Source organism: Schistocerca cancellata, chromosome 1 (genome assembly GCF_023864275.1).
Source record: "Schistocerca cancellata isolate TAMUIC-IGC-003103 chromosome 1, iqSchCanc2.1, whole genome shotgun sequence".
Classification (NCBI taxonomy): Eukaryota; Metazoa; Arthropoda; class Insecta; order Orthoptera; family Acrididae; genus Schistocerca; species Schistocerca cancellata.
Window position 1 is genome coordinate 843,585,214 of NC_064626.1, and position 14,217 is coordinate 843,599,430.

General features: G+C 37.5%; 1 protein-coding gene across 1 annotated transcript in view; it reads left to right on the forward strand.

The window, feature by feature from the left end:
* The window catches only part of LOC126107283 (uncharacterized), a 92,627-nt gene that overhangs the window by 33,875 nt on the left and 44,535 nt on the right, over nt 1-14,217 (forward strand). The window contains exon 5 of the mRNA XM_049913339.1: nt 969-2,292. Coding sequence (XP_049769296.1) covers nt 969-2,292 — 1,324 coding nt within the window. The remainder of the gene's footprint in view (nt 1-968; nt 2,293-14,217) is intronic.

Consider the following 14,217-nt stretch of genomic DNA (forward strand, 5'->3'; position numbering starts at 1 on the left):
TGACAAGAATGTGATTTCTGTTATTGACAATAATGTGATTTTCTCTATTCTTACTGGACTGTGAATGTGCTGAGGACTTTCTATCTTTACAAGTTTTTTTAGTGATATTAGTTAATCTCTTATTTTATGTCTGTCACACAAAGTATTTTACTTCAGTATTTCTACACACATTTTGAATCATCCTGTGGCTCCTTCTTGAAACATAATTTGAACAATACGACAGTTACTGCATCATTGCTAATGTTATGGAGATGAAATTGTTCTTTGACATTGACGTTGATGTGGAGGTATCTGGGGAACAAAGTACAACAGTAATTTTGAGTTGGTGTGTGATGTATTCACAAATGGCCCTAACTGGTAGTCATTTATCTGTGAAAGTGGTTGAAGTTCGTGGTTCAAATTTTGGACCTCAATATACAATTTTGACATATCAAAAAAGTTAAAATATTTCTTGTTTACGTCTCCTGTTTCTCCTTTGTTTGCAACATAGTTTTAATTTCTTGTCCCTATTTGTCTTACTCCATTTCTTTCCTTGCTTCTGTGGCCTTAGTGTAAATTTTTAGTTATAGAGTAAGAAAATTTATTTCAGAATTCTGTCATGTATTCAATGCAAAATCGGCATTACACAGACAACATAGCATAATTTCTATTTGAGCTTTTATACTCTGTTGTTGTTGCCAATGTACGTTGGGTGTTTTGGCTCTGCGGTACCATATGTCTTATCTTTACCCTCCAGCTGTAAAAGAATTAATTACAAAAATGATCATCACATGAGTGTGTTTACTGTTATGTAAATGTGCTAAAAACTTACCTGTGAATGCTACCCCACAAAACATTGAGAACAGTTGAAAATTTGGTTAGTGTAATTTCAACACTTTGCTTCATATTGTATATAACTAATGATATTTAACTTCTTGTACTTCTATTTTTTTTATCTAAGATATTGTATCAGAAAATATCTTCTTCAGGTGGATGTACGTGCTGCAGTGGCCAGTGGTGATAGAGTGGCTCCACCTTTTCCATCACCGGGACCTCTACTAGGTTCTACACCTCTTATTGACAGCTACAGGCCTGAAGACAAAAGACGTCGCCTTGACTCGGAACGTTCATCCTCTGCATCTTCATCTTGCTGTACGTCACCCTTACCTTCATTGCGTTCCATTGAGGAATTATCAAAGTGCCCACCGCCAGCACCACCTCGGCCCAACTCCCTTCAGATGTTTGGGGGTGAGGTGCAAATCTTGGATGCAGCTGGTGAAATGAAGACATTGCGTATAGAGCCATCAACACGTGGCAGTGGGCACAGTCCAGGGCTCACAGTTGGGCACATGGGAGGAGGGCTTGTGGTAGGTCCCTGCTCTACAACAGCTAGTGTAATTGAAGGCGGGCAGCCACAGTCTCCACACATAGTCGTTACAATAGCACGCTCTGGGCTTCACTCGGGAGGCACACTTGTTCAGCTACCTACGACAACTATCAGTTCAGGAGTAGCTGGTGTCGCTGCAGCAACAATGACTCCTACACCTGCAGGAGGCAGCTCTGCTAATGGTGCACGTACACCGAGGACTTCGGGTGGTGGTGTAGTAAGCCCAAAGCCAACTCAAAACACCCCATCCACTGTTCCTCCTGCTGCACCTGCTATGTTTCCAGCAGCACGTCTTGTAACCCCTAACATTGCCACACCTGATTTGGCAGTACCTGGTATTCCTCCGCCAGGTCGTCCACTGCCATTTCCTGTGGCTTTCCCTGCATTCCTTAATCCTTTAACACACATCACTGCCTACAACCCTCTGACACTCCCTCCACCATCTGTTGCAAGTGGAACCAGTGGAACTACAGGGGTGGTGACAATACAGTATGGTGGTAAAGTTATTCCTCATGTGCCTGGAATACCTGGCCCGCAGACACTTCTCCTAAGGAATACTGCCCCTCTTGATTTAGCTGTGACTAGTGGTGTAGTACAGGCATCACCAACCACTGTAGTGGACAGTCCTCGTATGAGTCCACAAGTATCAAAAGCCCCTGTAAAATGTTCTACCACAGGACTCATAACAGTGTCTGCTCCATCCAAGCGTGAAACACGTGATGACACCATAAGGTTACCGAGTGCATCATCTTCGCCACCAAAGAAGATGCCAAAATTGCAGTCAACGCTACCAATGATCAAGGTAGACTGTGCTTCATCTCCTGGAGAAGTCACAGTTGAGCGTTTGGTTTCTGAAGATTCTGTCAAACGTTTATCACCATCAAAACCAGTTGCAATAACACCACCACCAAGGAAAGTTTCCAGAGGTTAGTTGTAATTATATGTTTTGTATAGTTTGAACTATTCTGTACACCTCTAAGAAATAAGTTAGTATATCCATTTTAGATCTATCAAAATTAGATGTGGCCGTGTGTGTGTGTGTGTGTGTGTGTGTGTGTGTGTGTGTGTGTGTGTGTTTTCTATGTCTATAAAAACCATTATCACCTTTTTGTTACACTCCCAACTTTTTTCCATCAGTTGATGGATAGAAAATATCAGGCCGATCATGCTTCTTCCTTTCCTAAACCCATGCTTTATTTCACTCAGCTCCTTTTCTATCTTCACTTCTTCGATTTAGTTAAAATCTTTAAAAAATCTTAGCTCAATGACTCATAAGAGTTATTCCTCTGTAGTTTTTACAAAGTCTTGTATTGCCTTTTTCGAAGACAGGAACAATTTCTCATCTTCTCCAGTCGTCAGATATTGTACTATTTCTCCGCACACTTGACAGTGCTCTACACAGCCACTGCATTCCCACTGGACCTGCTGCTCTTATCGTGTCCACTGATACTTCATCAGGTCCTAGGACTTCCGCCCCCCCCCCCCCCCCCCATTTATCTTCTTCACAGCTATTTCCATTTCCTTCCATGTAATTTGTCCTAATTCTGCTTACCATCGTCTCTCAATTTCTCCAGTATTTGTTGTTTCCTCGTGTACCTGCTCCTCAGGGTTTAATAGTTTCTTAAAATGTTCTCTCCAGAGATCTTTTATATTCCATGGATCTTCAGTCCCAGTACCATCCTCTGTTTCCATTTTTACTAGTACTTCAGAAGCGTTCCTTTTATTTTTCATAATTTTATAGAACATTTTCTTATTGCTCTTCACATCATCTTCAAGTTTTTTTGTAAACTCTTCTCATGCCTTTTTCTTTGGTGTTTTCACTATTTCTTTGCACTTCTTCTTTTCCTCTATGTTCCTTTTATGGTCCTCGTCATTTTTCGTTTCCCACCACTTTCTCCATGCTCCATTTTTTTTCTTCTAACTGCTTGGATTGTGGTATCATCCCACCAACTTGTCTGTCTCACTTTTTCCTTTCCAGGTGTTCTACAACATACTTTTTGTGGTTTCTTCGACTAAAGTGTCTTTGAATAAACTCCATTCTTTTTCTACATTGCAGAAAACTTCTTTTAGAAATTTTTGTGTGATTAATTCTCTATACTTCGCAGTACTTTCACTCTCCTTCAGTTTCCAATCCCTTATCATCGTCACTTTCTTCTGTTTTCAATTTTTACACACTGATTCATTTTCCATTGTCTCACCAGTAATCTATGGTCTCCATCTGCACTCACACTTGGAATTACCTTCACATTTGTTACTTTCTCTCCCCATTCCCTACCCACTAGAATAAAATTGAGTATACTCTTGGTTCTTCCACCCCAACTGTATCTGGGGATAACATGACTTTCTCTCTTCATAAACCAGCTGTTTGCTATTTTTTTCTCCCCCTTCTCTCTAATTCTTGTCACCTTTTCCATTCCACTTCGTTTCACTTAATCCCAAAATATCTAACTTTCTCTCTGTTAGTACATTTGTCATTTTTTCCATTTTTCCGTTGAGGGTTAATATATTAAGGGTACCAATATTTAGGTTATTTTTAGTCCATTTCATTTTATCTTCTTGTACTGATGAATACATTAGATGAAGATCGACACATTGATTTAATAAAGACAATGTACAGATGACGCAATTGTAGAATTAGAACACCATTGAGGAACTCTATATACTTCGAAATAAGACAAGGACTTAAACAAGGATGTATTATATTTCCTGCACTTTTTAATGTTGTTGTGGAGGTAATGAATAGGGCAGTTAAAGATATAGTAAAAGAAAAAGACAAAAAATGAGTTTTGCAGATGATACAGTAATATGGGCGATAAAAAGGTGGATGTACAGTTACTACTTGATGTGTGAAAGGAAATAATGAAAAGATCTGGGTTAAAAATAATTAAAGATAAGACTGAAGTAATGGTATTTGGAAGAGACGTAGGGCTCAAAGGGATATTACTTTGAATGGAGAACCCCTCAAAGTGGTAGACAATTTCACTTATTTAGGGAGTGAAATATCTAGTGATGGAAGAATAACCAACGAAATTAATAGGAGGTTACAGAATGGAGGCAATTTCTACCAAACAATAAAACACCTGATTTGGAATAAGGAAGTTTCAGAAAAAGCAAAACTCCTTATGTATAAGAGTTATTACTTCTGTATTGTTGTCTATGGAGGAGAAAGATAGACAATGACAGAAAGGGACTGGAGCAGACTGCGAGCAGAGGAAAAGAAATTTCTCAGAGTGGTTAAGGGAAAAACAAGAATGGACAGAATAAGGAATGTAGAGATTAGAAATGACCTTAAACAAGAAAGTATGAGAGAAGAAATAAAAAAAAGAGATTAAGATGGTATGGGCATGTTAAGAGGATGCGTGGGCAGAAACTTCCCAAAGTTATGGAATAACTAAAGATGGATGGAAAAAGACCTAGAGGGCACCCAAGAACATTGTGCAAAATGGGAGTGAGAATATATTGGGAAAGGAGGTGTGTGAGCTGGCAGCAAGTGGAGGAAGAAAAGTGGTGGGAGGACCGAGCCTAATGGAGAGGACTCGTCAGCACCCGGACCCGGCAGTATAAAAGAAATATTCCTAATACCATGTTAGTAGCACTTCTAGGCTTGGATAATGGCCAAAATACTGTGAGGAAGAGTGTTCACAAGTTTTGTTAAGTATGCCATATCCAGCTCAAGCTACTAATTGCTGATCAGATCCCATAGAAATTCCAAATTTCAGGGATGTTGATTGATATGTTTCACACATTGTTTCAACTAGTTTCAGACATTTTTCTATGGTATTAAGATGTGATGTAGTAGACCAACCAGTGTGGTTTCTGCAATTCAGTCATGTCTTCTCATTCACCCATCTTACTGTATTGGTTCCATACAACTGCCTAGTGCGTACACACCACCTCACTTCCATGACTTACGTTGGTGGTTGAGGGTCATATGACCACCTGGTACCAGTTCTACAGCATTCAAAAGTGACAAATCTGCTTTCTTAATGGAAGGACTGAGATTTTGTTGAGTGAGCTTATATGCTTTTTAGTCGGCATTACTTCATCTATTTTTGCTGGAGAGACATTTATCGAATTGTTAAATACCAAATAATGTGGAATGTTACATGAATGATTTACTTTAAAGGAAGAGAAAGGGGGACGACAAAGGTTTAATATGTAAACATGTATTATGTGCCTCTTCAGCTATTAATTAAATATCTATCACATACATGTAAAAATAACAGTATTATGAAAAGGAAAGTCGCCACTCACCATATAGCCGAGATGCTGAGTCGCAGATAGGCACGATTTTTGACATGTATGTAAAAGCAATTCTTATTGGATTGTTTTTAAGTGAATGGTAAAATCAATAGATTGTACAGATCTTCTATAACAGTTGAAGTCATAGTATAAGTTGATGACAGAAAACATACTTAGTTACATATTTTGTAAGTAAAGATCAGATTTTCTTTGCCACTAGCCGATATTTTGTTTTATTCACCGCTGGTATGAATTCCAATAGAATATAGTGTTTCTCAGACTTTTTCTGTAGACAGATATAAAATGTATTCAGAAAAAGTATAAATGACAGAAATGTATGCTAAATTTAATACTGTTAAATTACCACACAAAATTTTTAGTAGTTTGTGATAAACTACATAAAAACCTAGGAAAATTTTTAATTTCATGTACTTTGAAGAATACGTTTTGCTAACTTCACATTCAAAATATAAATCTACACAGATATCTGTGTACATTCTAGGTACATTCTAAACAGCAGTCCATACAGTACATGGTGGAGGATACTTTGTACCACAGTTAGTTATTCCCTTTGCAGTCCCCCTTGTAAATGGAAAGTGGGAAAACTACTGTCTATATGCTTCTATATGAGGCTGGATTTCCATTATCTTGTCTATGTAGTCCTGATGTGGCATGTGCATTGGTGGCAGTCCATCTGTTTTGCACTCTGTCGTAAATGAGAATTATCCAAATGTTCGCAATAGTGTTTCTCAAAGGGAATGTCCTCTTCCCTCCAGGGATTTCCTTTTGAGTTCGTGGATCATTTCTAGAATCGTTGGGTACTACCTACTAGCAAAAAATTTAGTAGCACAACTCTAAATTGTTTCGATGTCTTTCGTCAATCCGTCCTGGTGGATCTGAAACACTCGAGCAGTACTAAAGATTCTGTCGCACAGATACATTCTTCGCACAGACACATTCTCCTTTATAGATAAGCTACAGTTCCTAAAATTCTCACAGTAAACTGATGTCAACAGTTTGCCTACCCCACAACAGACTGTGTGTGTTCATTCAATTTTGTGTCACTTTGCAATGTCACACAGAGAATTAATTTATGTAATTGTATGAAGTGGCATGTCGCTAGTACTGTATTCGAACATTACAGGATTGCTTTCCCTACTCATCTGTTTTAACTTAAATTTTTGTACATTTAGAGCAAGCTGCCATTCAGTGTCCCTTCATAAGTTTGTTTAAATAGTGGGCTTTCATTTTTATACATTTTGTATTATGGCATTTGTCACTATTTCAACAGGCTAAGAAACTTATGAGGTTAAGTAATTTCATTGTGGAGACTAAAAGTGAATCTTAATTTGGTTCCAAGTCGAATTTACATTTGTTATGGATTTTCCTGCTTCCAGCTTCTGTTTGCTCAGTGATACTAGTAAAGAGACAGCGTAAAGAGCTACCCCAACTATAGTTTATGATGCTGTCCTCTGTGCCAAAAATTTTATTATTTTCCTCTGGCAACTGCATACTGAACTTCGCTATTCTTCATGGATAATTGTGTTGCACTACAATTTCCTTGCCTTTATTAATGAGAAAGGTTGTTGGCATAGTCGTTTGTCTCATTATTCTGAAATAATGAAATGCTTTGAATAGTGTAATGAAACTAACTGTATTACTTAAACATGCTGTCAATGTTGAATGTCCTTAAAGGACATTCTAGAGCAGTCTTAAAATACTAACTCTGTGGACTACCAGAACTAAATGTTTAACCAAGTGAGCCATTGCTCCGCCTCTAGTGATTTCATTCGCAATGTAATGTTAAGCTACAATGTTAGAAAGTAATGTTCATTGTGTATTAATAGGATGAAAGTGAAGTTGCCCTCAACCACCTCATCAGTGCTTTACTGGGCTTTGGCCTATGATTGCATTTGCCTTACTCTGGCCTATAAACTGATTTAAACAGCCTACAATAGGGAGATCAACAATTTATTTGGACTTTCAACCATGGTGGAATTTACATTTTCCCCATTCACAGTTCCAGAAGCGAAAGTAGTTTTATCTGTTGTAAAATTCGTTTGATCGACCAAAGATCAATCTAAAGTAATAAAACTCAATGCTGCACTTAAAATAACCTGAAAGTATAAGCAATGTGAAAGAAGAAATTTTGTTGCAAGGAAACTATTCTGCAATCTTAAATGATAAACACAGAAAACCCAATTAAGTGTTGATAATTAAAGAACATAGAAGTGTAGGTGTCCAATTATCTTTAACTACAGGTTCCATGGGATGTCACTGATCAGATTGGGGTGAAAACATGAAAAGCATGTTTTACACAATTTCATGCAATACATAGCTAAAAATAAAATCCAATTGCTGCATCCCAATTGAGCAAGATACTGTGAATTTCTAACTGGAATACTGCTACTTTTAAGTTGAAGCTTAACCCACAGTTACAGTACTGAATAAAATTTTGGAGGAAATAATAGTAAAAAAGTTTATACTCAGTCATTTTGTAATATGTAAGACATTACCTAAGTTGTGAGCTAAATTGCCATTAAAATCAATAGAAAAATTATTGACAAGAAATGCATTAAATATGAAGTCTATTTCTTAATATAGGATCATTTTACCGAAGTGGCTGGTAGGTATCGTGTATCTCAACATTGTAAAAATTTTTTCTGAAAACTTGTGTAATAATGTGATTTCACTCATGGATAAATAACAGTGATCTGTTTATGTTTAAATCTTTCAGTATTGCACTGTAGCCAAAAGCTTAAGCCCATATCAGTTTTCTGTAACTGTTTGATTATTCGGTATCAAGAATTTTACGTGGAGAGAAATAAAAGCTGTGACCAGTTTATTGTAATACTGTTTCTTAAGTATTAATTTCAAATCTGAGCTTCAGTTAAATATTTCTTACGTATACCGTTCTACAGCTTTGACAAATTGTATGAAATACATACTGTTGTAATAATAATCCACCAGTGCTACTTTTTTATGTTTTATTTACAGCATTCTACTTTTGGTTGTAAGTTTAATTTTTATTTACATTACCAGTTGTTAAATGTTATTTTTTCAATTATGATCTAATACTTTGTCTTGCTGCATTTGTGCTTGTCTGTTACAATATTCTATACATGTGTCACAGATACAGACCATTATTGAACTTGTACTTATGATGAAAATCAATTTATATCATATGTAAAATTGAGGATTGGTTTTTGTTAATTATCTCTCGCCAAAAAGAATTTTGTCAAAGTTCTCAATATATATTTCTTTTTATGTTCTACTTGTTCATTTAAAATGTTGTGTGGACTTTTTGCCAAATGTGAGTAGATTTCTATTTCCTATAAGATGTTCATGTAGATTCGTTTATCAGCTTTATGAAGAATAGAAAGATTAGTGCATATGTCTTCTGTAAAGTGATATTCCTGAAGATGCAGTACTTAATGTGGAGATGATGATTTAACTTTTGTTTATATCTTTTTTGTATGTTGTAATAAATTTCCATCCTGTTCGTTCAATTTGGAATAAGGCACAGTCACTGCATTTAATTGTATAAATTCCTGATTGTCTATATTTTTGAGGTTTGTCTGTTCTGCATCTTATTTTCATTCCTAGCTTGTTCTATGTGCAAAAGCTAATTTTAACATTAGTGATGATGTGAAATGTGTTACTTATTTTTTTGGAAGTAATTCCTCATATATGGTAACATAATGGATTTTTCTTCTTTTTCTACTTTCTTAATGTTATCTCTTCACTTTTGTTTGCAGATTTGTAAGTGATTTACTTTCTGTATATTTTGTGGACTATATCAGGATTTTAGCTGTTACTCATAGCTACAGTTTTAATTGTATCCAGTTCTGTCTTCATGACCTCTTTGTTCAGTGGAACTCTAATGACACATTCTATCATGGTTTGAAAAATATGCTGTTTTCTGTGTTAGTGGTGGTCATGATGAGTTATGCATCATGCAGTCGCTTGTCTTAAGTTCACAAAATGGAAATGTGTCCAAGAAGCTTATGCTCTTGTTGGTTTCATATTTGATGGTCACTTTGATGCCGTTATGGGTTTTATTCATTTGTTGATTAACTCAATTAGTTTTGTCATCGTTTCATTAAAGAGAATGAGAGGATCGTCAACATAATGTTGGTAAGTGACGTATCAGCTGATTAGCATTGTTCTCTGAAAATTTATTTTGTCAGTGATCTAAGAAAATAATTACCAGGGTTCCTGTGAGGCTGCTTCTAATAGTGGTCCCATCATTCTGCAGGTATCTCTCTCCTTGGAAAATGAAATAATTGTATGACAGCACACACAGCTAAATATTTTGTTAAATCACTTAGAAAATAAATTTTTCATTCCCGACCTTATGTTGATGTTACCTTCACTCTCTTTAATGGAAACAATCGTGAGATAAATTGAATTTCACCAACAAATGAATAAAATTCATGTTTTTGTTGTGGTCTTCAGTCCTGAGACTGGTTTGATGCAGCTCTCCACGCTACTCTATCCTGTGCAAGCTTCTTCATCTTCCAGTACCTACTGCAACGTACATCCTTCTGAATCTGTTTAGTGTATTCATCTCTTGGTCTCCCTCTATGATTTTTACCCTCCACGCTGCCCTACAATACTAAATTTGCGATCCCTTGATGCCTCAGAACATGTCCTACCAACCAATCCCTTCTTCTAGTCAAGTTGTGCCACAAACTCCTCTTCTCCCCATTCCTATTCAGTACCTCCTCATTAGTTATGTGATCTACCCATCTAATCTTCAGCATTCTTCTGTAGCACCACATTTCGAAAGCTTCCATTCTTTTCTTGTCCAAACTATTTATCGTCCATGTTACACTTCCATACATGGCTACACTCCATACAAATACTTTCAGAAACGACTTCGTGACACTTAAATCAATATTCGATGTTAACAAATTTCTCTTCTTCAGAAACGCTTTCCTTGCCATTGCCAGTCTACATTTTACATCCAATCTACTTTGACCATCGTCATTTATTTTGCTCTCCAAATAGCAAAACTCCTTTACTGCTGTAAGTGTCTCATTTCCTAATCTAATTCCCTCAGCATCACCCAACTTAATTCGACTACATTCCATTATCCTCGTTTTGCTTTTGTTGATGTTCATCTTATATCCTCCTTTCAAGACACTGTCCATTCCATTCAACTGCTCTTCCAAGTCCTTTGCTGTCTCTGACAGAATTACAATGTCATCGGCAAACCTCAAAAGTTTTTATGTCTTCTCCATGGATTTTAATACGTAGTCCGAATTTTTCTTTTGTTTCCTTTACTGCTTGCTCAATATACAGATTGAGTAACATCGGAGACAGGCTACAACCCCGTCTCACTCCCTTCCCAACCACTGCTTCCCTTTCATGCCCCTCGACTCTTATAACTGCCATCTGGTTTCTGTACAAATTGTAAATAGCCTTTCGCTCCCTGTATTTTACTCCTGCCACCTTCAGAATTTGAAAGAGAGTATTCCAGTCAACATTGCCAAAAGCTTTCTCTAAGTCTACAAATGCAAGGAACATAGGTTTGCCTTTCCTTAATCTAGCTTCTAAGATAAGTCGTAAGGTCAGTATTGCCTCACGTGTTCCAGTATTTCTACGGAATCCAAACTGATCTTCACCAAGGTCGGCTTCTACCAGTTTTTCTATTTGTCTGTCAAGAATTCGTGTTAGTATTTTGCATCCGTGACTTGTTAAACTGATAGTTCAGTAATTTTCACATCTGTCAACACCTGCTTTCTTTGGGATTGGAATTATTATATTCTTCCTGAAATCTGAGGGTATTTCGCCTGTCTCATACATTTTGCTCACCAGATGGTAGAGTTTTGTCAGGACTGGCTCTGCCAAGGCTGTCAGTAGTTCTAATGGAATGTTGTCTACTCCCGGGGCCTTGTTTCGACTTAGGTCTTTCAGTGCTCTGTCAAACTCTTCACACAGTATCATATCTCCCATTTCATCATCATCTACATCCTCTTCCATTTCTATAACTTTGCCCTCAAGTACATCGCCCTTGTATAGACTGTCTATATACTCTTTCCACCTTTCTGCTTTCCCTTCTTTGCTTAGAACTGGATTTCCATCTGAGCTCTTGATATTCATAGAAGTCGTTCTCTTTTCTCCAAAGGTCTCTTTAATTTTCCTGTTCGCAATATCTATCTTACCTCTAGTGAGATAAGCCTCTATATCCTTACATTTGTCCTCTAGCCATGCCTGCTTAGCCATTTTGCACTTCCTGTCGATCTCATTTTTGAGACGTTTGTATTCCTTTTTGCCTGCTTCATTTACTGCATTTTTATATTTTCTCCTTTCGTCAATTAAATTCAATATTTCTTCCGTCACCCAAGGATTTCTATTAGCCCTCGTCTTCTTACCTACTTGATTCTCTGCTGCCTTCACTACTTCATCCCTCAAAGCTACCCATTCTTCTTCTACTGTATTTCTTTCCCCCATTCTTGTCAATTGTTCCCTTATGCTCTCCCTGAAACTCTGTACAACCACTGGTTTAGTCAGTTATCCAGGTCCCATCTCCTTAAATCCCCACCTTTTTGCAGTTTCTTCAGTTTTAATCTACAGTTCATAACCAATAGATTGTGGTCAGAGTCCACATCTGCCCCTGGAAATGTCATACAATTTAAAACCTGGTTCCTAAATCTCTGTCTTACCATTATATAATCTATCTGATACCTTTTAGTATCTCCAGGGTTCTTCCATGTATACAACCTTCTTTCATGATTCTTGAACCAAGTGTTAGCTATGATTAAGTTATGCTCTGTGCAAAATTCTACCAGGGGGCTTCCTCTTTCATTTCTTATCCCCAATCCATATTCACCAACTACGTTTCCTTCACTCCCTTTTCCTACTACCGAAGTCCAGTCGCCCATGACTATTAAATTTTCGTCTCCCTTCACTATCTGAATAATTTCTTTTATTTCATCATACATTTCTTCAATTTCTTCGTCATCTGCATAGCTTGTTGGCATGTAGACTTGTACTACTGTCGTAGGCGTGGGCTTCGTGTCTTATCTTGGCCACAACAATGCGTTCGCTGTGCTGTTTGTAGTAGCTTACCCGCATTCCTATTGTTTTATTCATTATTAAACCTACTCCTGCATTACCCCTATTTTATTTTATATTTGTAATCCTGTATTCACCTGACGAAAAGTCTTGTTCCTCCTGCCACCGAACTTCACTAATTCCCACTGTATCCAACTTTAACCTATCCATTTCCCTTTTTAAATTTTCTAACCTACCTTCCCGATTAAGGGATCTGACATTCCATGCTCCGATCCATAGAATGTCAGTTTTCTTTCTCCTGATAACGACGTCCTCCTGAGTAGTCCCCGCCCGGAGATCCGAATGGGGGACTATTTTACCTCCGAAATATTTTACCCAAGAGGACGAGTCATCATTTATTCATACAGTAAAGCTACATGTCCTCGGGAAAAATTACGGCCGTAGTTTCCCCTTGCTTTCAGCCTTTCGCAGTACCAGCACAGCAAGGCCGTTTTGGTTAGTGTTACATTGCCAGATCAGTCAAGCATCCAGACTGTTGCCCCTGCAACTACTGAAGAGGCTGATGGTTCATGGGGGAGGGGGGGGGGGGGGAGAAAATTCATAATAGCATCAAATTTACCACCAAATATGAATCCAACAAGAGCATAAACTTCTTAGACACAAAAATAGCTAATGAGTTGCTCGTAAATTTTGCAAACAGATCACAAGTCACTGCACAATACACAACTTATCATGTCACCCACTAACACTTAAAATGGTGTATTTTCATGCCATGATAGATTGTGTTATTAGAGTTCCACTTACTACAAAAAACATGAGACAGAATTGGTTACAGTTAAAAAACTGTAATCACAAAAAATGATTGCAATCCTAATATAGCTGATAAGATACACAGAAAGAAAATTAGGACCAAATTTCCAAATAAAAATGACTGAACAACATCATTAAAAGTAGAAAGGAAGAAGAAAGAAAAATATATTTAAAAAAAAAATAAGAAACACGTTTCATAATACTCGCATTAATATTAGCTTTTGCATTGAGAATAAAATAGGAATGAACAACATACTCTGTACAAAGCTAAAATATGTGACCAGTCAGGAATGTATATGGATCAGGAATGAATACGAATCGTTGAGAAAATCCGCACTATGCAATAGACTCAACCAGAGCCATGCATCGTGTCACATTGACTGGCCCAAGCCCACCTGTGGACGACCGGTCCATTCCATTGCCCACAGTGTGTGTAGTTGAGCTCAGCTGTACTGGGAAATGTAAGGCACGAGCTGCGATGCACTGTCGAGGCCTGCTGCTCTTTCGGATACTCAGCTGAGGCCATCATTCTACATGTATATCTCACCTTGGAAAATGAAGCTTCAACAGGGCTTGGTGCAACAGGGAAACAGGCAGTGCTGGGAAGGCAGAAATGACTGGCTGCACATGAGCAGATTTGTTTTCTGAATCATCTGCACTTCTTTGAGAATCATGAAGGTGTGATATGGTAGGAACATGGCGTTCTTGATTCATTGTAAAGAAAAGTAACTCGTAATGCAAAATAAAGGAAGTAACACATCAATGCGTAGTACTAC